The 25590-nt window shown below is 40.4% G+C and overlaps 1 protein-coding gene across 2 annotated transcripts in view; it reads left to right on the top strand.

Annotated features, from left to right (window-relative positions):
- ENOX1 (ecto-NOX disulfide-thiol exchanger 1) overlaps positions 1-25590 on the top strand; it is a 369827-nt gene that overhangs the window by 243971 nt on the left and 100266 nt on the right. For both annotated transcript variants that reach the window (XM_037378075.1, XM_037378076.1), the window contains 2 exons: positions 22448-22621; positions 24353-24559. In XM_037378075.1, coding sequence (XP_037233972.1) covers positions 22448-22621; positions 24353-24559 — 381 coding nt within the window. The remainder of the gene's footprint in view (positions 1-22447; positions 22622-24352; positions 24560-25590) is intronic.

Here is a 25590-nt window from a genome sequence, read left to right on the forward strand (position 1 = left end):
ATGTAAAGGTGCAGTACTAAGAAAACAGAATGATGTTAGCTAATGACTCATGTACACCATTTGATGTCCCTTAGGAACTGCCTCTCTTCCAGTTTTTTACCTCAGCAGTTGAGCTCATCGGGGACATGAGAGCTAACCATCCTTCCAACTATTCATCCAGGGATTTGAGGCCCTGAGTTCTCAGTGGAGGGCTTTTTTACTGCAGCTCCTTTAACAAATGGTTGTGTTCCTACCTCCCCATCTTCTCTTTGGGCTGATCTCTAGTTTTCCATCAACAAAGCGTCAGTGTAGATTTGAATGCTATCTCTGTAATGCAACAGATACCTACTAATGGGCATTAATGTCTCAGCTACCTCAAGTAGTAACAGAGATTCTAAAGACTGTGTAACAGAAACATTATTACACATCTGCATATTCTAGCCACTGTTCCTGTATACTGTAATTCTCACATCTTACTGCTAACAGGCTTCAGGTTGTGGATCTAGTGATATTTCCTCAGTTTTTTCTTGTTAGAATTCAAAAACAGTTTGGGTTTCACACATTTCCCAGGTTTGCCTTATCCTACCTCAATTATTTCACATTTTCTGATGCAGAATGACATCTGGCCTCTGTGGGCCACGTTGCATGAGAGCCACATCTCACTAGACTCGGTTACATGACCTGTTATTTGTTGTGCTCCCAAGATTTGTTTCATCTGTAGGCTTGAGATACTGTATTTAATGCCTCATCCACATATGTATATAGTAAGCATGAACTAAAGAAGTCCTCCAGAGAACTTTTTTTATTACTCACCATGCTTTTATGATCAAAAGATGACAACTTGTCATACTCTTCTTTTATGGTTATGTTACAGATTGAAAGTATCAGGAAAGTCCGTGTTACTTGATGGCTGCATATAAATAGACTTTACAGGTTTGCAAGTACTGCCCGCTCTGCAAACTCATTTGGGAATTTAAAGGCTAACAAACCTGGTTTTGCTCTGGCATCAGTAAAATCCAGTAGTAAAATGTTGCTGGACAAATATTGTGATTGGAGCCTTGATTGTCCCCCCTGGAGTTCCAGAGATGAACATAGAGGGGAGAGTGATCCCAGGGTTAGGCAGAGAGAGCCCCTCCATCAGTAATATGGACCAGAATAGGACCCAATTTCCCTCTTCCACTGCAGAGCCAGCAGGAAAAAGAGATTGTAAATTTCTTTCCTTTGTGTTAGTAAAATAAAGAAAAATGTATCTGACTGTAAAAGACCAGGCTTCATCTGTCTTTTAGATTAGAAAACCCAGAAAACAAACAAACAAACAACAAAGTCTTTTCCATCACATATCATTAACCCCCTCATTTAATCCCCAGGCCCACTTGCAGCCTGTGCTGCCCTGACCTCAGAGCCTGCATGCCAGTATCAAATCAACCTTGGCAGATGCAAAGGGGAGGAGAAGAGGCAGGGTCACAGCAGGCTCCTCCAGTGTGCATCTGCTCACAGAGCAAGGAAACAAGTGCTGCACTTTTCTAGGAGCAGGCTGCACACCCGCGCGCATCCTGCATGAGGCGGGATTTGTGGGTAAGAGTTATATTGCTTTCTTGGACCAACTCATGTAGCTGGAAAAATATGCACCAGCCTTCCAATGGTCTGAGGCAACCAGGGGACTAAAACTTTAATTATAGCAGACAGTAAAAAAGTTGAATTCAAAGGAACTAGCCATTTTGTAGCACATTATGATTTTCCTCCCTTTATTAATCTTTTCATCTGCAACAGGCTTACCTATCCATTCCTTTACAGAATAACCACTGTGTCATCACTTCTCTTTTAATATTCCCTTCTCTGTTACAGGTGCCAACCAGCTTTTTTTATCTACCTACTTAATGTGTCTAAACTCAAAGGATATGCTCCCTACTTGTATTTAGCTTGGAAGTTCGCTGCTTCTGTCTCAGACCTGAATATGGGCTTCCCCTTTTTTTTTTTTCTGACTATATTGGCCCGTAAACCTTGTCTTGTTTATGACTTTAGACCATCACAGCTACAGCAATACTGTTACAAATGTGTGACATTATTCTTAAAGCAGTCCTCCAAATCCACACCCATAGGATAATGGTCGATTTATGGCTGTAAGGAAAAGATCTCTTGTGTAAGAGGGTTAGTCTTCTTCTAAGGGCAAAACAACAATTTAACTAGTTTTTATACACAGAAGACTTTCTTTTATTTCTTTATTCTTGTTCCATGCCTTTTAGTCATTAATCTCTCCTATGGAAATGTCAAATACTTAAGAAATTGAAACAAATATGCTGCTTCCATACTTACTTTTCTTATCATTTATAACCACAATGTCTTAAAAAAAGCTCCAGCTTCTCTTCCTGTGCTATCTCCTCAATCCCTTTTGCCTCACTGAAAAGGGACTACCATCCCCTTTCAATCTGACACATTTTTCATCTTGTCCCTTTTGCAACAGTGTTCTAGTCAATGGCTTTTTTTGTAGTTTTCATGTGATGAAACTTTTCAACGACTTAAGCATGTCTGAACATCCCATCCTTGTCAGTAAACAGTCTTGGCATTTGCTTGTATGCATAGTCACTCAAGAATATAACAGTTTTTTTCTAATGTGACTCAACCAAAATAAGAGTGCTCTAAGTCGCTTATCTGGTTCACAGGAAGTTTTCCACCAAGGCCAAGTTCAAAATTTAATTCCTTCTTGTTGCTGATTTAATGAGATACCCCAGTAATTTCCCAGCAGTTTCATTATAGCAAGGAAGTAGGTACGAGGTTCTGCCTCCTTGTTACTGGATGGGCAAGAGGAGTGCCAAAGAAAGTATTGTGATGATGGCAGGTTTCTGTCATAGCTTCTGGAAAGAGACAGGAATCTCCTTCGGGGAAGGCAGAGATTACTGTGGGTGGGCTAAATGACTCTACACAATCTTCCAACTTTCCCATGGGCCATGTGAGGAGGTGAAAAGGCTCCTATCTGAGATTCTGTGTTTAGATGTTTTGGTGTGGGTAATGTGAATCCCTCTGAATCTATAGTGAGGTCCTGAGTTGGCCTTATCTTCATTTCAGCTGAAAGGGAATTTCTACAATACAGCTACTGCTTTGTTTCTCAGTGAACAAAGAATCTCCTCACAAAAAACCTCATCATTCCCTGATATCAAATTAGACCCAGGATGAAAGTAGGCTTTTGCTTCAGAACTAGAATAGAATTACAGAAAGGTTCCTGGACTGTGTCATCTCAGAGTTGTCATGTTGCAAAACAGGGGAAGAAGCAGAGAAAAAATTTATTTTCCTGGGATCAGCCTTGCTTTGTAGATTTTAGATAGTATCAGCCTTTGAATTAGGAATGTTGCTGTGGCATTTAGGCCATTGCAAACTGCTGTGTTCACGGGAAACTGCAGAAACTGTGCTAACAAACAGATGGAGGTGGGCAGAGGACGGGTGAGGTTCCTCTCTCCTAGGAACTCCTGCTAGGCCTATGTGACAGAGCTAGAGGGAAGAGGTATGGGGGTGTGGGAGAAAGCTGGGCTACCAAATCCGGGCCATCGTGGTCGCTGAGAAGTTGTCAGAGAGGAGGACGAAGTTACTTTGAAGAACTGTCATGAGAGACAGCTTTGTACTAGCTCACGCAGCTTGTAGAGAAAGCAACTTTTTGGTTCCAAATCCAGTATTTCTTGTATTTTGTTAATTAAGAAGCTGTGAATGATTACACATTACACTTTAGCAGTGCTGTAAAATGCGTGTTTTGTGTGCATGGATACGCTGAATGTGACTTTAGACATACACTCTGATGCCATTTCTCCACTAATTACATTTACAATTTAGAGCTGCCTGTAAGTGGAAGAGTTTACTATGCTGATATTTACTGACAGAAAAACTTTTCAAATCAACTTCCCAGCCAGATGTTCATAAACAGTGGTTTGACAGTTGGTCCGTAAATCAAGTCAAGCATTTCATCATTGTTCTCTTAGGTGGCTGTTGCATTTAAGCCTGTTTAGCTAAACACATACATTTACTTAAGTTGAACTGTAAAAATCACATCTGGAGATCTTTTCTCTGAAAGAAAATGCCAAAGGGTCTTACAGAAGGATCAAGCACATTTTACAAACCATGGTTGGGTTTTTGGAATTCAAGCTGAACAAATGTGCTCTCAGCTTTTGAGGGGATCAAGGGCCAGTATTATTTAAATGTTCTTTTTACTTGTGTGGCACTCTGCAGGGAATGTGCTCTCCGCCAAAGCATTCTTACATTTCTCATTCCATAATGAGTTTCTGTTTTCATCCTTGCCACCTGGGACCCTGGCACAGCCCTGCTAGTAGCAGTGGAGTCACACTGGTGAAACTGGATGCGAAGTGCAGTCCAAAATATTTATTTTAGAATATTCTGCTCTGCAGTAGACTGCCTTCAAAGGGGAATGTCAAAGAAGGAGTTGCTGGGTGTTTTACATTTTTATCTTTGCTTGTATCAGTCATCTGTCTTTTATCCCTCTTCTTCCTTTTCAAGATATATGAGATTCTTTCTCTCCTGAAGAGAGGGGTTTTTTTCCTCCCCACCTCTCCACCCCCCATCCCCCCTTTTCTTAGAAAATCATGCTAATAATCTGTGGTTTGCTCATCTTCTAAAATCAGTGTTACTATGCATTTTAGCTTTGCTGAGTGTCAGTTTGGTTGCTTTGCTTTTTCATATTCAGTTCACAACATGAAGGAGAATTTTGCTGAAATTTAACAAGCCCTAGGGAAGAAGATTCAGACAAGTGCCGCCAGATTTATAAAGTGGCAGATAAAGTGGGAAAAGTTTTGCATTACTTCTGCCACATTGGGTGTTCTTTTGATGGATGGGCTATATCTCATCTGTGATTCAGAATGACGTCAATTCATGTTTGAGGGGTACCATGACTGTGGCTCTTCATGGTAACATAAAACCTATAGTCTGGAAATGTTGGAAAAGGTGAGTGCAAAAATAATACACATGAATTCCTGGCCTATGACCATAGTTAGTTTGTGATTTAGTTCTCAGGAACACAACCTGTTTCATAATGTGAGACTGGCATTTAATCTGAGAAACCTGACTGTTGTGAGAATTATACAAGGTGGCATGGAGCTCTTTAATGCTTAAGTGACAACAAAACATAAAGATGCTGGCCATAATTCTATCTGAAGTAGTATACTTTACTGTGAAGCTCGGATGAGTACACTCTTGATTTAAATATCAGTGTGTGGTGTGAAACATAAATCCTCTCAGTGCTGGAACCTGGAGACCAAAGGAGCCAGTCAGAAACTTCTCTGAACAGTAAATTTATCAGTTGGGTTTAAAGTGCATATGCTAGACTTAGAAAGGACCTTTCCTAACCTGGTCCTTCTGTCCCACTTCATCAGCGCAAAGAAGCTATAAAGCTGCCTTAAATGTGAAAGGCTGAAAATTCGCTGGCATGGCAAAGGTGGTTGAAAGCTGGCATTACACAGAGCAGAGCTGGCAGGGCAAACGGCCCATTAGCAGCCTTTGTTAAGTACCCCAGCCCCACAAAACTCAAAACTGTCCGGAGGCCACTTCAGCACAAATTGAAGGACAAAGCGGTCACTAGCAGTCCCAGGTTCTAAAAGCCTGTTCTCTAAGCTCCCCTGAATACAGCTGTAGTACAGCTGAGAACATCACCCGAAGAGCTAAACGGTTCAGCTGGTGTGGGAGGAAAAAAACAAAGAAAAGGAGAAAAAAAAAAAAAAAAAAAAAAAGACACCCAAATCTACTGACTCTAGTGCATTCAGCCAGCCGAGCTGCATGGGCCACATCCAGATTTTAAGCCACCCCATGCCAAACAAACTGATGTCATCACCAGTCACAGTCCCTTCTCTCCTTTCCCACCAGCAGCCCCTGAAATGCCTTTTCCTGTGCCTATCGTAGAGCAACACGGCGAGCTAAGCTGTGAGCTGCTCCTGACAGAAAGGAAGACAAGGGTGGGTAGGTGATATGGTCAGCTCTGACCTGCTCTCTCTTTGGCCTCTCTCTCTGGCAGGGGTACCCGCAAGAAGCTGTCATCAGCTGCCCGGTCCTCACTGACTGGTTGAAAAGCTGTTTTCTGCCTCCCTGGTGAAAATGGTGTTGGGTGCTGAGCTGGCAGCTGGTTCAGAGTAGACTAGATACATCCTGGTCATGATGTATCCTACTGCAGATTATAGTCTGAAAAGTTTGTTTCCCTTCAAGACTCCTGCAGAGCGGAGATTTTTCAAGTGAAATGCCCAGCAAGCAAAAAAAGCCAAAATTCCAGAACTTTGCAAACCTCTTCTAGGATCAGCATGAAAGATGTTTTCCCACATAAATGAGGAGAGATACAAGAATAACAAAACTTGGGAAAAAACTGCGTGCTGGCTCTGTTGCTTTCCATGTTCAGTTGCTGGAAAAATCACAGGCAGAACATACTGGGCAAGACCCAATTAGCTGCTCCAGACCTGACAGTCTTTTAGGAGAATCAGGCTGCTCAGACAATGTTCTGATTTAACCACTCTGATCTCAGCAAGTGTCACAAGGTTAGATTCATCCTTGCTGGCTAAGCTGGAAACTTTGCAGACTGAAGGCAAAAAGAGGACAGAAGTATAAGGCAACTTTAGGTTTCAAGTTATAAAAAGCTGGCACAAATAATTTCAAATGTTGACAATAGCTGAGATCTTTCTGCTTTAACTCCTTCCTTGGTTGCTGCGTGGGAGCACAAACATAATCCAGCACATTCATGGAAGGTGTAATCCTTTTTGATTTCAGCTGTTAAAGCCAAAAATAGATCAATTTTTCAGAATATGAGTGACTATCATTTTATTCAAAGGCATTATTTGCCACAATTTTCAGGTAGAGTTTAAAGAGAATGGCAAATATTATTGCTACAGCATGAAAACTTTTCACCTCTGAAATTTTTGCCATATCCTCCCTCCAAAGTCTGGAGGGGCTACAACTGCCAAGACAGAACACCATTTTTTAAAAAAATAAAATAATAATTAAAAAAGGTCCTTTTCTCTGGCTCTACTTCTGCAGCAGTTGTTCGGACAAAAATTTTCCAGAGTATTTCAGCCTCAGGCAGGTATTCAATGGGTAAAATTTCAGTTCAAACTATTAATTATTGGCAAAACTAAAAGCAACTGACAACAGGGTGTTGTAATAAGAAGTGTCAAATGATTTTAATAATAGATGAACTTAGCAGCCCTGCCTCCTGTTTTATCATTTTGAACACTTCTGATGTCTAAGGTCTGTGATGCATTTCTCTGTGTGGTTTTGTCTGTATTTCTTTATTTGTATTTTAATTCTGATAAAGTCTTTTTTCAGTTAAGTTTTACATAACATGGAGTTCCATGGGAGTAATTTCTTGTTGCAGCTAAGAAGTGTTTCCACCTACCTGTTCTTCATTTACAATCTCTTTATTTCACTAAATGCTTCCCAGTTTGTATCATGGAGCAGAATCCACAGAACCTGTCCACCTACCCCTTTCTGTAAAATACATGAGCTTTGTAATGCTCCTACACAGCTGCCTCTTCTCCCCAGTGAGCAATCCAAGGCTTTTTCAGCAGTGGTTCCTATGAGCTACTTTATAATGTTCCTGATGGTACTCGTTGTCCTATATTTGCTGTGCTTTTATATTTCTTGGGGAGAGTGGGGTGACTAATTCAGTGTGGTGTGTCAGGTGTCAGGTGACAGTCTGGCTTTTCTAAGAGGCTTGCAGTATTTTTCCCATACTTTTTCCTCTTGTCCCTTTTTCAGGCTAACCTTTAATTGGCTTCCCTGGCCCCTTCGATGCAGTGCCACACTGCCAGATCTTTACTGCATGAGCCATTGAGCCCATCCTCTGCAAAGAGCCTCATTTGGGATTTGTTAGCACTGACATCCTTGTGCCCATCTGCCTTCCTTGTGTTTGGTTCCTCTAAAATGCCTTTTGATTATTATTTTTTTTTTCCAGGCAATCAATTTTATGCCTTTTGTGGGTTTTTGTCCCTCTCTTTTCAATACAATTATTGACATGCTACCTCCAATCACACTGCTCATCTCAGATAGAAAGTGCTTGTTTGATCCTATTCTTGGTTTTCCTATCTCTTTGGCCAGCTTCTGATCTGTATCAGTCATGACAAGACCTTGCCTCTCACTTTATGCCTGTGCAATTTCTTTGACAGCTCTTGGGAAGGACCTTATCAAAGACTTTTTGCAAGCTTAAATAATTACACACTACTTATTGAGCATTGCTCAATTATGGTGCATTATTATGCATCTATTGTATATCAAATGTCAAATATGGCTACACCTTTTTCTCCAATACATTTGCATGCTACAAGTTTTGGATGTTATATTGCTCTAGTACTAGAGACTGTAGTTTGACAACATTTAAAAAAAGTGCTTAACAAAGCCTGTGAAGGAAGTTTGGGTTGGAGTTTCTTTTACATATTGGAAAAAGATGCTAAAAATATATTAAGAACAATACTGTCATGTATCTTTGAACTGAGAACCAACACTGGCAATTTTCATATTGGAACATATTTTTATAGTTGATGTACAAACCTCTGAAAAAAAATGGTTTATTAAAAACTACTGGCAGAACCCTATCTGTAGAAATGTACATGCTGAGGCAAAAGAAGCATCTTAATATGGATAACACTTTCTAGCCCATAACTGTTGCAAAGAAATGCATTTTCCCTAAAAATGGAATAAAGCATCATTATCGTTTGAAACAAACTGTCTGGCATCATTTGGCTTTATCTTAAATGTGCAAAAAAATGGGTACTTCTTGAAATAATGAATGTCTCTTCTGTTCTTGGTGTTTATAAACCTGCATCTTTCTTAAAAGCATTGTCAAAGTGAGTCGCATGTAGAGTGTTCTGATAATAAATTGTAAATACCAAAAAGGCTAATTTCATTTCTGAATGGTGAGGTTGGTTCTGTGTGTGAGTGTGTGTGAAATTGCTATGCCTTTAGTTCATTGCTCTGAAATATTAGCAGATGAACCTTTGGTTCAGGCTGCCAGAAATTACAGATGAAATTTTCCAGCAACAAGAATTTTAAGTTACAAGTTTTGCACACAACCACTAATATAATCTAAATTAAAATGTGTTACGCACAAGAGATGCAAAGCCTGAATTCTTCCTTAATCAGGATACAAGTTGAACTAATTTTGTGCACAGTTTCTCACTCTGCTTCTTGAAGTATGCTGTACATTTATAAAGACTCCTGATTTCTTTTCAAACAAGATCTTTTCCCTGTTAAACTGGATAATGAAATATGTCATTGTAAGAATGTCACCAAGATTGCTGCTTTGTAAGGAAAAAAATAACCTTTTTTTTTAACCGTGCTGAAAGACAGCCAAGAGCAATGAGTGTATTGTAAACTATTTTGGAGGTACAGAAATGCAAGTGTTCATCTTTCTACTGTAAGCGTTTCTCACCTTTGGTCCTTTTTTTTTTTTTTTTTTTTTTTTTTTTTGGAGAGGAACGTGATGAGAGGTTTGTGTTTGTTAGGAAATGAAAGCTATGTCATAATAAATTCCTTGACAACACACAAGAGCTTTATGCAAATGTTCTAAGATTATTTTTTTTTTTTCTGGTTGATTTGGAAGTTTCTTTTTTACCCATCTTATTTTCACCTCTTTTCTTGAAGACTTCAGGCGATGCTGTGATTGGGCTAGCTAATGGCTGGCCAGAGAGCCCCAGCTGTTTGATATTTGGCACAGTGTTCTCTGCATGCTCAGTGCTGGTTTATTATTAGTTGAGGCATGCATTTCCCCTTGCTGTGAGAGACAGGAGAGGTAAAAGGAGTCACTGGGGGCCAAAAGCATTAACCCAGTTCTATGCACTGCCCTGCACAGGTCCCAGAGTAACTTAAAAGAACCTCAGGATGATTTAACCCATCCCAGCTGGCTGCCCCTGAGCTATTTGCCAAAATCAAGGTTTATTAGTCTGCACCGTTCCATTGATAATGGCTCTGGTACTGAGGCCCTGGGGACGGAGGCCTGCAGAGCAGCTGGCTACTTTGGCATCTCTAGCTGCTGCTGACCTTCCTTGTACTAGAGATGTGCCCAGATGGTGGAGAGAAGGGTTTTCTGCTCTGTGGGAGATGCAAAAGGAATGGAGATGAGCTGAAAAAGCTAGTTATAATGTTATAATTATTGTACTTGTGCTGGAAAACTTTACGGTTGTGACCCAGATGTCAAAGGATGCAGACATGTCTAAGTCTGCTGAAAGGCTGAAATAACAGCTTTCAGACATATGGACTACCCTTATTTACCTTAGCATGACACACAGTCTTCTGACACTGTTTTAATGTCAAGCCTCTTCTAAATTGGTCAATAGAATAATTACTGTACTCAAATTATGTGTTGAAGAAGGGGAATTGTTTTGTTATGAAGTTAGGGGTATCCCATTTTGGATTTCTCTACCAGCCATGAAGAGTACTCCAGTTACCACCATTGCCAGCCATTTGACTATTGTGCCTGGCTGCCTAAAATAGGCACTTAGAGCCGAGAGGACGCTTGTGCTTGTACCATCAAGATCTAAAACCAACCTGTCAGATTCATAGATGGAAAGGGAAGTTGAACTGTTATCTTGAATTGCAGCGAATGCACCAGGAAATTTTCAAACCCTGTGAACTCTGAGAAGGGGAGAGGTGGTCAAAGGAAGCCTTAGTTAATGAAGAGATGTTTCAAAAATTATCAATCTAAATACTTTCAGTTAAAGCACATTATTACATTCACAAGCTTATTTGTATAATCTTTTCTATTTGTTTGTGAAGAACACAGGTCAAATCACAGGTGTAAGGATGGAAAGGATAAAAAAAATCTTCTGTTTCATAAGCAACGTGCTCTATTTTTGTCTAGCACACTTTATTACCCTCCCTTCTGGTAGGTGTCTAGCTAAAACCTGAGGGTGTTGCAGATAGTCCACAGCCAAGGGTGCTGCAAGTTGCCCAAAGCTGGAGAAGAAACAGTTGCCTGAGCACTGTGTCACAATTCTATGGTCTTTTTTGCCATTCTTCCTCATTTGAATGTAGAAGAAATTGTACTTTAGATGGTTCTTCCTGTTCTCTTGATTTATACAACTTTCATCTCATACTCCTCAATGCAAAAAAACTTAAGTTGCTCATTGTGTCGGATTTTACATCCCTTGTCATCTATGTCTCTGTGCAAGCTCTCTCATCACCACAGCGCACTCTTCTCCTCCCCTCATGGCTACCCAGTCCTCAGGCCGTACCTGGCCAAGACCCCTGTGAAATCACAAATGTTTCTGTTTTACGTGGAAATATGCTGCCTGTGGACTGAGCCTGCTGTTAGCAAGGACACTTGCTTCTGTAAAGCAGCTTAGTGGGTTTCTCGTGGTCCTGAAGAGCTGTAATAACTAACAGTCTGTATTTGCAGTAAGAGCTAAGCACATAGAAATGTTTTCCATTTGCTGAGGTGCTAGATGGCTTTTAAAGCCAAAATCTAACAAAAATAGTCATAGTGCATTGGAGTTTAATTAAGACAGCTCTTTTTATAGACACTCAGGAGCATTACTTGCTGCTATCAACTCTGGCTTTTTTTCAGATCACGTTTTATGTAGCATAGTATTTCTCAAGATAGGATTCCTGGTTAATTCTTAACCAATAAAATTTATTAATTCACCAAGTACCACTTTATTACTTACTCAACAGTTAGTTAATCAAATTCAAATTCAACAGGTATTCTGCCTATGCACAGAGCATTCAAATGTTGTCTTACAAGTTACTGCCATAAACTGTATCGAGGTCAAACAGTTCTAGTAGAGGATAATACAAAATACCAAGATTTCTTGCTGCATTCATTTATAGACAGCAAATCTTTACTATATCTGGTATACTTACCATCCTTCCAGTACTCTGTGGGTTAAAGGTACAATGGTTTTAGGAATTTGGACCCTACTATTTAAATGATATAATGTGAAAAAACTAGGCAAATAGTCCTAGGAACAATCATTTAACACTAGAGTTTAAGCCTCTGTTATGCATGTTTGCTCACACTTTTAAAGGAGAAGCATGCACATAGAATAACTTGGTTAAAAGTTTGAAATATCATTACTTGGGATTTTCCAGCTGATTTCACCAGACAGCTTTCTGCCATCTCCAGTAATGACACCAAAAGAAATATATCCTATGCAATGAAGCTCCTTGGTTTTTTCATCAAAAAATAAACCTGAAGGAGACACAGAACTTCCTCTGGTTTAGGAAGCCCCTGAGGTGCAGGGTGCTGGAGATTGGGATATCATTTTACGGTTTTGCTGTAGGATTGTCCTGTTCGGTACTAAACCAAATTAGGGATTTGCTGTTAGAGGCAGGTTTCTGGCCTAGAGGGCCAGAAGGATCCTTCAGTCTGACAGAGCCCAGTTTTTACTGTGTTTTTGCAAGAACTTACCCATGCAGGTGATACGCTTTTCTGGACTGTACAGCTTCGTTCCAGTTTTGGCAAGGTTGTTGTTACTCCTGTAACCCTGGAAAGGCAAGGAGAGTGTTTATATGCATTCCACAGATTCAACTATCCACACGGTAACTCCAGTTTAATAGCCAGAAATTTTTCCATGATTCATGAGAAAAATGAGTCCCTTTTGATTTCATTTGGTAAATGTCCAATGGAATGTCTGAATTTCACTTTTTTTTCTCCCATTTTCTCTGAGGTCACATTAATATCCAGAAGATGGTATTTTAAATCTTTTACACATTGGAGGCTTTTTATGTTTCATCTGTTACAAGGGTTATATTTTAGTATTAGTCTAGCTTGGGAATTGAAATTTTTCCTATTTCTCCAGCTTCTTTACAGTATTCATTTACATCTTAGGTGCTTATGTCTTCCAATGACCTTGTGATTTAACTTTTTATGCCCATGAAAATGCCTCTCAGATTTCTGGAATACCACACTCCTCCTAGACAGCAAGCAAAGAAAAATGCATTAACAATTCCTAGGCTGTATAATCATGTTTTATTTATTTCTTTTCTTATCTTCTAGAGTTTTGAGGTGAAAGGTGATCTCTTTTTCAAGGAACATAGTGATGTTTTACTTTAGGACAAAGTTCATTAGGCAAACATTGAACAGCTTCCAACAGAGGGAGCTTGGAGAGGCTACTTCATTTGGCTAAGACTAGCCTTACTGAATAGCCCCCCGTGATGAGTGCAAAACCGGAGAAATGGAGTGAAGAAGTGCAAAACTGGAGAGGACGGTCCCAAGCAGCACGTAGTAAGTGCACAGAGACTTGAAAGTCAGGAAATAACAGGGGTGCACATTTTAAATTGCATAAGCAAGTTATTACATATGTACATACATTATCTTGCTTATTGGCTGGTCCCATATTTTTACAAACTGGCTTTGGAGCTATTTACTGGGGATCAAGTGGCAGTGTGCTGAATTTGCAGTTTCATTATTTTCTTCACAAAGAATTGGTGACTGACCCCACATGAAGAAGTATTTTATTCATAAGGAGATGGGAGAAACCCATTGTTCCTACTGTGTGGAGTAGTTCTTAAGCAGCAGCGACTTTGGGAAGGTCAGCACTCTCGACATCATGGGGTGCTATAAACTCATGAATCCTTCAAAATTCTGGCATTGGTCAAAACAGCCTGTGGTTAGAGCATGGACCCAATGGATGTAATGACCTGGATGAAGGGACAGAGCGTACCCTCAAGCAACTTTGATGATGATATGCAACTGGGAGGAGTCGCTGATACACCTGAAGGCTGTGCTGCCATTCAGCTTGAACAGGCTGGAGTTGAGAGAGGAACCTAATGTTGTTCAACAAAGGCAACTATAAGGTTCTGCATCTAGGCAGGAGTAGCCCCATGCATCAGCACAGACTAGGGGTTGATCTGCAGAGAAGGACCTGGCAGTTCTGGTGAACAGCAAGTTGCCCGTGAGCCAGCAGTGTGCCCTTGTGGACAAGAAGGCCAGTGGGATCCTGGGGTGCATTAGGAGGAACATGGCCAGCAGGTCAAGGGAGGTAATCTTCCCCCTCTGCCCTAGTCAGGCTGCATCTGGAGTGCTGTGTCCAGTTCTGGGCTCCCCAGTTCCAGAGACACAGGGAACTACTGGAGAGGGTGCAGCTGAGGGCTACATGATGAGGGTACTGGAGCATCTCCCTTATGGGGAAAGGCTGAGAGGGCTCCTCTGTTTAGCCTGGAGAAGGGAAGTCTGAGAGGGGATCTTGTCAACAACTACAAATACCTTAAGGGTGTCAAGTGGATGGGGCCAGGCTCTTTTCAGTGGTGCTCAGCGACAGGACATCGGCACAAACTGCAACATGGAAAGTTCCATCTGAATATGAGGAAAAGCTTCTTTACTCTGAGGGTGACAAAGCACTGGAACAGCTGCCCAAAGAGGTTGTGGAGTCTCCTTCTCTGGAGACATTCAAGCTGCCCAGATGCAACTCTGTGCAACCTGCTCTAGGTGAACCTGCTTTAGCAGGGGGTTGGACTAAAGGGATCTCCAGAGGTTCCTTCCAACCCTGACCTTTCTGTGACACAGAAGTTCCAGACAATACTGTTGTCTGTTCATCTTTCCCTCTCCTTCACCTCCTTCCCTGCATTTATTTTGATTTTTTGCTTTACCTTTTTCCTTCTTTCCTATTTTTCTACTTTTTCACTCTTCAATTTTCACCTCCAGAAGTTTCCACTAAAATCACAATGGGTTTTACACATGGAAGAGCAGATGATTGTGAATGGAGACTAAGATTAGTCGATTTTTTCTGATTTAACTTTTTACACAGGCAGCTGTCAGCTGTGAAAAACTGACAAACCATCATCAGACTCCCTCAGCATCAAGTCCCGACTTTTTCAGCTCATTCTCAGGCTTGCCTGTCAGGTAGTCCTTTGCAGAGCTGTTCTAAGGGGCAACTAAATAGAGTCATTGTGGTGAGCAGGTAGTGTCTGAGATCCCTTTGAGGTCAAGATGTCACTGATGGCTATCCATAAGCAAAAAGAGTAAGAGAAATAACATTACAGCGACACTGCAGATTTCTTTGCACAACAGCATTGAAGTTGCATTTTAGGAAGAGAGTGGCATCTATTGTGGTAACACTGTTGTATTATTATTGTTTGCTCTTCTCTCCTATTATTTGCATTGCATTAGAAGCTCTAAACAAGACTGAGGTCCTGTTGTGCCAAGTGCTGTGGCAATAAAGGATGAAATAAGTGTGATTCACCCCATGATTTGCTTATAAAAAGAGAAGGTGGTTTTCTTCAATTTAGTCTTTCATGTATATTGCTCCAAATATAGTTCCAAATGTATTTGTTCTGTGATTTTATGGGCAGGAATCAAAAGGCGTTTCACATTTTTAGCTACAGCATAGCCAGCTCTGAGGAACAGCATCTAAAGTTCTGGGATTGTCTGTTGTAAACTATTCCTCTATGCAGACACAGCGCTTTCGTCAAAAAAGCAAGAGTACAATAACACAGTCCTAAAGCTTTGTCAGTGATGTGTGTCTTATAGAAGTAATTTTCAAGTGGCAAGTGGTTTGATGATGCTACAAGGGCTTTGTTTATGGTGTGGGTCTGGCAGACACTGTAGAGTTCATATAAATCATTACTTGGTTGATCATTAACAAGAAACACTCGTCTGGATTCCCCTTCATTCCTCATTTTGTCAAAATTCCCCTAGAGACTTGTTTTTGCTACAGGCCAGGCTCTGTTTCACAGAATATAGCTCTTGCTGAATGGTGTCAAGATGGATCCCCTGGCCAACTGAGAAAGCCAGAGGTCAAGGAGGTGATTTACTGCCCCTTCTTCAATCCCCTCTTTCCACTCCTCCAAATATACAGATGCATGCATGCACACACACGCACATGCCTGTTGATGCTACGTGCCTTACTCCTGTTCCTGCAGGGGTCCTATGCCCACATGGTGCTTCATCAACTGGATTTGGGCAGTGCTTAAATAAGTGCATCTGCCCATGTCTTTGATATTTAGTTCTTCAAAATTTTGGGGCTAGATGAGCACCTACAAAGACATCTCTGCCCTTGCAGTTACCTTCTGAGGATTTTAAAAGGGGCCACAGTCAGAGTTTCCATATTTGTGCTCTGCAGAGACAAAGATCACATGACAAACAGATGACAAAATATAAAAGCAGAAATAAAATCTGTAATCTTGTGAATAAGGTGAATAAGGCATTCACAGTTTCTCAGGATGCAAACTAGAAGGTATGCCTGGAACTGCCAAATACCTTGTTTTAGCAAAGCAAAGGAAGCACATTTCCCCACTCTGTTACTACCCTAATACCAGCACACCGTGAAAGCCAGGGATATAAACAGGTTCCATTGCTTTCAAAATATAAGTAGGTGCACAGTAGGATTTAGTGAAAAGGTATAAATCAAGTAATGTGGAATAGGTGCCTGCTAGAAAGGATTGTTCAGTTGTGATCTCCACCACTGGCAGTATGTAAGCACTCAATGTATACAAGCTAAAAATTGTTTGCTCTTTACCTGCCTATCTTGCAGCTGAATATTAATTCTTAATTGCTGATACAGAAAAAAAATGGACACTGACATGAGCGTAAATACACCAGCAGACTGTAGAGTTCTGTGGGAGAATTTTAGATAAAAAACCAATAACGTTTTAGAATAACAAGCTTTTTTTTTATTCTAATAAGGTACTTTCTTCATTTCAGACAAAAAAAAAAGCTACTCTTTCTTTGCTACTCAAAGTAATACATATACACATATCATACATACATATGTATATATGTATTTATTTTAAGGGAAGCAGATGCTCTATTAGATTTGCCCTTTTTCAGGAAAACTTAAATCCCAACTTTTAGAAATCAACTCTGTGATCACTCTCAAAACACTCATCAATGGTGTTTCTCAAGTAGACAATCAAATCTCTAGTCTTCAGAAGCTTTTTCTTTTTTAATCCCCAGAAACCAAAGTTTAACGAGCATCTTACTACATTTATTACCAGTTGCTGCCTGGACTGTCCTAATCCTTTCAGTGCATGTTGGCAGGTAACTCCACTCCTGGAACCAGATCTTTTTTTTTTGTTTGTTTCAACCGTAGCAAAAAATAAACTTTTTTTCTTAGGTGTCAAATTATCACTCCCAGGCCATGGAGACCCTTGTCGCGACGGAGGGAAGACACAGTCACTCAATATGAGTGATCAGCAGACTTCGTTTATTGTCCCTTACAGTCACCTTTTATGCCTTGTTATAATTAGCTCATACATATTACAAAAGTTAAGCTCATTATTGGTTAGTTGCCTAAATACCAAGCCCACCCCTAGTTTCTCTTCTGTAGTTTTCTGTTCCCACCTGCAACATTCTTTTCCCACCAAAATCTTCCTGTTATTGTGTAACAAGGACAGCCAAAGACAGTGTATTTTGCTTTACTTCAGATAAGCTGAGAGCGATGTGCATTTTTGTCCAGCCAGCTGGACTATGTCTATGTGACCCTTTTCAGCTAGCCAGTTATCCACAGACCCTTTATATCTTTTTTATTTTGGTCAGTTATTTTGTGCTCAGATCATTGTTTTCACCACTCACCATTTCTTTTTGTGTTCAGCCAGCAGGTCTGAGCCGCATGGCTGACAATGTCCATGGTGGAAACCTTCCGTGCGTGGGAGTAGGGGCACACAAACAAATCCATGTTTGCACACATGGGTGTTCTTACGCATCCAAACAGAAATACAGCTTGACAGCTGTCATGAAAGACCACAGAAGCAATTGGCAACTGCAGGCAAAACAAATTACACATCCAAGGCCTAATACTGACAATCATATAGGGGATTATACCCTTAAAAAGTCATATTGAGCAGATACCTCTCTCTGTGGTGAGGGCTGGTGGAAACGTGATGGTAACTTAGTATTGGTGATGGATTACATACCCCAAAAGCACAGCTGGCAGGAGTATGCGTCCATGTTACTTAGGCAGAGCAATAAAGTGGCGAAAACAGAAGGTGTTTTTCAGACAGTAACCATTGGCAAAGAAGAAAAGGAGGATGCTTCTCCAAAATTGTATGGCTATTTTTATGGATGACAAAGTTGCTTCTGCCCTCCCAAAATGGAGACTAAAAGCAATTGTTTTACACTGCATGCTGTGTTGGAATATAGTTATCCTTAAAGGGATTTTATTGTTCTCCTATTTTTTCCAGACTCAGAGATTTCATGTGAAATGTTCTGTTCTTCCTATATTCTACTTGAAAGAAAAAGGAGCGTTAAAAACTATGCCAAGTCTTCAAGAAATTTTTTATTCTTGCCTCTCTGACTGCCAGTTCCAGATATTTGTTCTTCAGAAGAGGTTTTCATTTATCTCCACCATGCCATTTTTTTTCATTAGATGAAACAGGAATTAACTCATTTTGCCAAATTTAGGCAGAAGATGGACTTGAAAATATTGACATTCAGTGTTTTTACTTGCTTGCACTAATCTGTGATTATTCAAGCCTTATGGACAGTATCCACAGGGACTCTAACTCGAATAACATGTGCTTTTCCATTCTTAAAGTGATTTATCATCTCTGATCGCCTTCCGTGATTTCATTTAATAAATATTTCTTAACATTTTTCAAATGTTAACTTTCTCTCTTCTGCCAGGTTGTTTTTTACAGTTCCAAAAGGTCATAAACCCTTACCTAGCTGCAGAAGTATATGTATAGATCCCTTTAAAAATAACACTATGATCACTGAAAGCAGAAAATATTACTTGTTTAATTCTTCAGATGTATAGTATATAAATTTAATGTTTCTCTGTGCTTAGTGTGGCATATTCATGTCTACAATATCTTAATAATCATGTATCCAAATGGACCTACCAAAAAAACATACATCGGCAGGGTTGATTCCCATTTGTTGTAATTCTTCATAACTCTATCAGTACCTTTGATTCTGAAGACCAACAAACTTACCAGTAAGTTCAATAGGAGTTGTCTTCAGCTCTAATTCTGGTGCCCTGGTCCTGTTCCAATAGGCATTATGCCAGGACATGGAGCAGACTGCAGTGGTGGTGCTGATAGATGATCGTCCCCTGTCCCTAGACAAGAGCTATATATCCAACTTCTATTATTGCAGCACTCGGTAGCATCAATATAGTTAAACTTGGGATTTTTCTGGATCCTATCACAGATGTGGCAAATTTATTGACTTTCCTTTCCAGTGACTTTATCAGTTCCCTTTTCTCTGCACCTCAGACTCCAGACCAGTATTTCCTTTGGACATCCCATCTGTAGGTTCTTTTCCTGGTTTGTCAGCGATATGCAGGTGGCATGCATCAACTTCTATGTAGACGCAAGTGCCACCAATCTCTTCGGAGGTCTGAACAAGATCTTAGCTGTTCAGAAACCCAGATGAATTTTCCATCACTGCAATACATAGTAATAGTTTTTAGTATTCAGAGATTATTTTCATTTCCAGGATGCTCTACAAATGGCACCTATGCATCCTCTCAAGGCTCTTGTGATGTATGAAAGCATTTCATTCTCAATTCAACATGTTGTGAAATGAAAGCAACGTATTCAAGAGGACAGCGAAAGTAAACCTGGTCCTGATTAAAAGCTGTTTATGCCTTCAGTAGTCTTGCTCTTGATGTTAGCAGGATTTGGATTAGTGCCTGCAAGATGTAGAATTAGATTTCAAGAATTATTGACTGAGTCCTCTTCAATATACCTCAGCACAGTCACCTTCTGGAGGCAGAGTCAGAGCACACATAGAAGGACATTTGCTGAGTGTTGGCCCCCAACACTCTGCTTGTGCTCTTGTAGATTGATTCTAGTTGTAAAAGAAACTGATGACAAAGCCATGTACTTATTTAACACAAGCAAAGTTACTTAAAAAGTTCATTTCCCTGGATGTGGCAGGAATGAGTGGCAAATAATTTTCTTCCACTTAAATCACAAACCTGCTTTGACTGACATGCAACCTAAAAGCTGTTCCTCCCAGCTCCCTTTCAAGTCCATGTTTGCAGTGTTAGTGGACATGAGTTTCCTTGTTGTGTCCCTTAGTTTTCTTTTTCTCTGTATCTGCACCACTGCCAAAGGAATATTCAGAAAACTGGACTGGGTGAGAGCATGCATCTGTGATTTGGGCAGAGTTTGCTATTTTTTTCAGTTGGCTACTGCTGTAGAGAAGCTGAAATGTATCTAGTAGTTGTCTTAAAGAGAGAGCAGCAATGGTTAAATACAACTTGTGTTAGCAGTCACCAGATGATGTTTTTCCTTGGCTGTCACACAGGGCCTGAAAGATACATACGGGACAGGGAGAACTTGGCCTTCTGTACATCTTGTACATCTCCATCTGCTCCAGCCTCTGAATGCTGTGGGTCTACTACAGATATTGGATTTAATAGGAAATTTTGTATCTAGCTAGGACTGTAACTGACCCTACATTTGTCTAGAGGGATGGATGAGATGCCTCTCTTGGCATCTTTCCAGCACCAGTTTTCCCTGGTAGCAGGAGAGGACTGTCATGATACAGTGTGTTGAGTGCTATTGTGGTACTCTGCTTTGCGTGCTGTGGAGCTCTGTGGGCCGCTTTAGCAGCAAGTAGTAGTGATGGACTTCCACCTGCAGCAGGAGAGTGCTGCACAAGGTGGCCTGCTGTGGCTGTCAGAAGTCTGACTTCTAAAAATGAGATCAAGCAAATTAGCATAGCCTAAGGATTTCTTTGAATTGCATGTTGCCCTTTCACCTCTGACTTTATCTCCCAGCATCCACTAACTATGAATATTTAATACAGCCACCACTGTATCCTGTGGAATAAATGACAGGCTCCGAGTTTCAAAGCTTAATTTGAAAAGCAATGCATATACATCAATATGGGAAAAAAAGCATCTCACCCAGAGCAAATCCTTTTTTATAAGACCACTTATTAAAAAAAGGTAGTGTAATATCATGAGTTTCCATTAATACTAGCCTTCAACAAGCCTAAAGCAAATCCTTGCTAGGCTTGTTGTACAGAATTGTCTGAAAATGCTGAAGGCTTACAGTGCATGGAGAGCAGGGAGCATGAGACCAAGATAGATAAGAGCGCCACTGGAGTAGAGGTTCTCAGTCCTCAGTTGTCTGTCCTGAAGAAGATGATTATGTATGTTTCACAGGAATAATAATGCTAATTTTCAGCCCCCACAGAGTGCTTTACACCTGCATAGTGCTATAAAACTGTGAGCTAATCCTCACCAGTGTGTGAGTATTATTTTACTTATTTTGCAGATGCAGAAATTAAGATGCCAAAAAGGTCAGAGGAATGACCCAAGGCCACATAGCTTCTCCACAGTAGACCTAAGATGAAGAAACAGGCCTCTGGTCACATTCGATTCATCATGCTGCCCTGTAGCAAATGCAGCTCAAATTTCATATATATATATGTATAAAATCCTGGAGGAGGAGTTGTTTCCCTCTCTGCTTCTTCAAAATAAACAAGCTCCCAAGCTACCAAACCCCGTGTTTACAAGTATCATTAAATACTTTCCAGTTGCTAGCCAGAAAACTCATCAGAAAACCTGTAGAACACCAAAGTAACTCTCTTCTTTTAAATAATTGATGATGCCAAATAGCAGCAGTGTTATGCCAACAAAGAGATCGGTCTCTCAAAATATTTTATTCATTATGCCTCAAGAAACCCAAAGCCTTGTTTTTAACGAAAGCAAATTTCAGAAGTTGGCACTCAGTTCATCTGAAACATCTGCTTATTACAGTTCTTGGTGTTACAGCACTGGTACTCCCCAGTAAATCTTTCAACTTTAAATAATATGTATGGAAGTCTTGGCAAAGAGATCAGGAAGGAAAAAGAGTAATGGTTGCCAAATATGCATTTTACTTTATGGGGCTGTGGTGGTATATTTTAATAATACATGTGTTGAAGAGAATCTACTAATCTGATTAAATAACAGGACAAGAAGGAATCAATTCCAAAGTTCAAAAAAAACCTGTTCTGTGCAGCTGAAACTTTATATTCCAGGGTAAAATGGTTAGAAGTCTTGGCTAACTGTGCTTCTATAAAGCAGCCAGAAATGGATCTTTCTCTGTGCTGGTCATAAATCAAGGTCACTTATGTGAGAAGGCTATGTTGTGATAAATCTGTCTGACAATTAGATGGAGAGGACATATCCGTGTTAAAATATATTCTTTGTACGCTGATCAGAAGGCAACGTAAACACCACAGTGGCATTATGAAACAGAAAATTGCATTCCAGATAATAAGAGATATGCATTGTGCATGGTTTTACAGTTTAATGTGCTCTGTTTTACTCAGTCATATTAATATTTGAAATTATGTAACATTCCCTTCTTTATGCATAGTTGGTTGTTTTGGAGGTTTTTTTCACTGAAAATGCACCTCCTGCTCCCTCTCTCTCTTCTCTCCTCTCTGTTGCTCTACCTTTTCCCTTTCCCATTTTTCCTTTTCCCTTCTCTTTTCTTTTAACAGTGATGCTTGGGGGAAAAAAAAAAAAAAAGCCTAAAGCGAAATTGTCTGTGCAAGAAAATAGTAACAAATAGTTTCAAGATTTATAAGCCAGGATTTTATGTTATACATTTACAGATTCAATCTGTGTACCAGGCTTTGATCCAAGCCTTAGCATGATGACTGGAATCACTCCTATTAACCCAATGATACCAGGCATGGGGTTAGTGCCGCCACCACCACCAACAGATGTGCCTGTAGTCAAAGAAATAATTCATTGCAAAAGCTGCACGCTCTTCCCTCCAAACCCAAGTAAGTGGATCTGATGAAAGAATGTTATTTTCCTAAATATATTGCACAAAATACTTTTTATCTAACAAAAATTATGTTTTTAAATAGACTGTAGGCAGGCATGGTGTTTCCTTCGAAGATCTACTCTTTGTGCAAAGCATGGTATGGTATCAGACCATATTTATTCATCTCTGTAAGGTCATTAAAAAAACCTACATAGTTTGTACAAAAAAGGAAAATAATTACTTAAAGCTACTAGAGCCTGAAGATCTACACTTCTCATAGTAGAAATCTGTCTTTCCTAGATCTGAATGTCACAAAATATAATGATTATACAGTGCTGATTATCTCCATGCTCTGCCTCAGGTGCCCACATGAGCCAGCGGAGTTGGAGCCAGTCAGGGCTTGTGTCCCTGAACACAGTGCCTTGCACCCAAACACTGACTAGGTCTGGTCCCTCCCCAAAGGAGATGCAAGGAAAGTGGGGCTACAGCTCTTCTCCTGCCATTTTTTTGGGGGGCAGCATGGCAGATTAGTTCCTTCTCTTCGAGAGCAGAGACCAGGCTTCCTTCTGCCCCTTCCTGGGACTTTGTGCAAATGGAAAACTCTTCCCACTGAGCCACCAGCTCAGGCACAAAGCCTGATTTTGTGTATGTTAGCCCCAGAAGTTTAGTTTCAGAGCCATCAGACCAGCAGCTTTCACTATCACTGTGAAGACAAAAGAGAAAATTAAGCAAATAGTCTGGTGCTCTGGATTTGCAGTGTACTTAGATCATGATTTAATCAAACTGGCTTTATGTGTGTATATGCATATATATGTATACTTTAATGTTTAAACCCCATTTACTGTGTTGAAGGGCCAAAAACCTAAGTCATATCAATCATGTTCCTTCTTAGAGAATTCCTTTTAGAGGAATGCTCTAGTAAACTACATATAAACAATGTGAAACGTAATGACAGAGTATATTTTTTATACAGCCTTCAAAAATTTAATAGTTTTCTGATTTAACTGTGTATATATTCTCTGTATCTATATATAAAAATAAAATTTCTAGCCACTCCACCTCATGAGCACTTGTAAACAGCGAGGTTATCCTTCCTGTGTGCTGGCGTCCACTCCATTATCTGGCAACAAGACAAAACAGATAACCAGCAGAGCATTTTCATCATGCTGTCACTTCGTCGTGTTTCCCACTTTGTTTTTCTGTTTGCTGTGCTCCTGTACTCTGAGACAGAAATGAAATTATGCTAAGACCAGGGAAAGACATCCAGCCCAAAAGCCCAGGCTGTCCACAGCATGGGCTTGCTTGCAGAGGGCCCACACACTTGGCGAGTGATGGGTACAAGCCAGAGATGGTGAAGTTCAGGCTTTGAATCTCAGTGCCTGAGATTTGTGCTTGGGGTCGAATCAGCTGCAGAAGCTCTCATGCTTTGAAGCAGAATATTTTCTATTTTTGTGTGACTGTGCAGGGAAAACAAAGATCCTTTTAGACCTTACTGTCTGTCCTGGAGAATAACGCATACTGGCAGGAATTAATCTCTGAAATGCCACCTAAAACTTGAAAAGGTTTAGATTAAAGTAAGCAATTTTGGACAATCTCTGCAATATTCAATTATTTTGCTTCTCCTTCTCTCCCACCTCCATGCTATGTCAAATAACTGTTCCTGCCCTGAACTGATTAGGGGAATGAATAGAGCCAATGGATAAAAAGACAAATTTTGTATTCCAATGTGATTTCTGTTTTGACTTAGATCTCCCACCACCTTCAACAAGAGAGAGACCTCCTGGGTGCAAAACAGTGTTTGTTGGAGGATTACCAGAAAACGCAACGGAGGAAATTATTCAGGAAGTCTTTGAGCAGTGTGGAGATATAACAGCAATTCGGAAAAGCAAGAAGAATTTTTGTCACATTCGTTTTGCAGAGGAGTTCATGGTTGATAAAGCCATTTACCTTTCTGGTACTTCACATTCTTTAATGGATTTTCCTTGCTTCTCATTTGTATTTTGTGATGCTAATGTTTTCTTATTTTCTTAGCTTTTATCTCAGCAAGTCTTTCTTGAGCTCAGTGGCTGTAGCTTGGGGTGGCAAGGGGCAATTCTGTATTTCTCTGTGTCTGCCAACACTTGTGCATGGTTTTGTACGTTGCTTACCCAGGAGCAATTTCCTGTCATCCCACAACAATACAACAGATCCTGAAATTCACTACAGAACAATCTTATTTTCGATTTACACAGGTTTATATAGTTTTGCTCACAGGTTGTGGTAAGAGGAGGGCACTAGGCCAGGAATGCTGCTGTTTTCCAGTGCCAATTTCTTTGATAGGCTGGCAATTTCATTGGCATATTTTTATAGATTTGCAGCACAATCTGAATAAAGTCTGCCTTTATGCGTGCATGTATTCAGCTACTGCAAGGGTTAGATTCTGAGCCCCATCTGTAGGCTACGTCTGCTGCCTCCCAGGACAAGTGACACAGAAAGTCAGGTGTAAAATTTCGGAATCTCTTTTATTTTCCAACAAAGGAACAGAAAGAAAAAAAACAACCCCTCTAACTCACAGAGAAAAAGAAAAAAGGAAAGAAGAAAAAAGATGAAAACCAGTTCTGCTTTCACATATCGGGCTTCAGTGACTGTCAGTGCCCTCTTAAGGCTACAGGCTCCTTAATATGAGGATTTGCTTCCTAACTGAGCCCTTCTTCACCTTTCTGAGCTGGATCCCATCCTCTGTAAGTATTTGGATCCACAGGCTGGTTCATCTCTCGTTCTGGGGTGAACCACAAGTGTTGTTTTGCCCCAAAAGTTAGTGCAACACTTTCACCCACCTGCAAGGTATTCTTAAATAAACAGGGGCCAGGGGCTGCTCCTTTGCTAAGACGAGCTGACACAGACTGGCTTACAGCTGCCCACCCTGTGTAGGGTGACCTCAGAGGGACCCACTGGGACCAGCCAAAATGGAGCCTGGGAGGCAGCTAACAATTAGGGATACCTTGT

This window comes from Falco rusticolus, chromosome 2, assembly GCF_015220075.1.
Source record: "Falco rusticolus isolate bFalRus1 chromosome 2, bFalRus1.pri, whole genome shotgun sequence".
NCBI classification, from domain to species: Eukaryota; Metazoa; Chordata; class Aves; order Falconiformes; family Falconidae; genus Falco; species Falco rusticolus.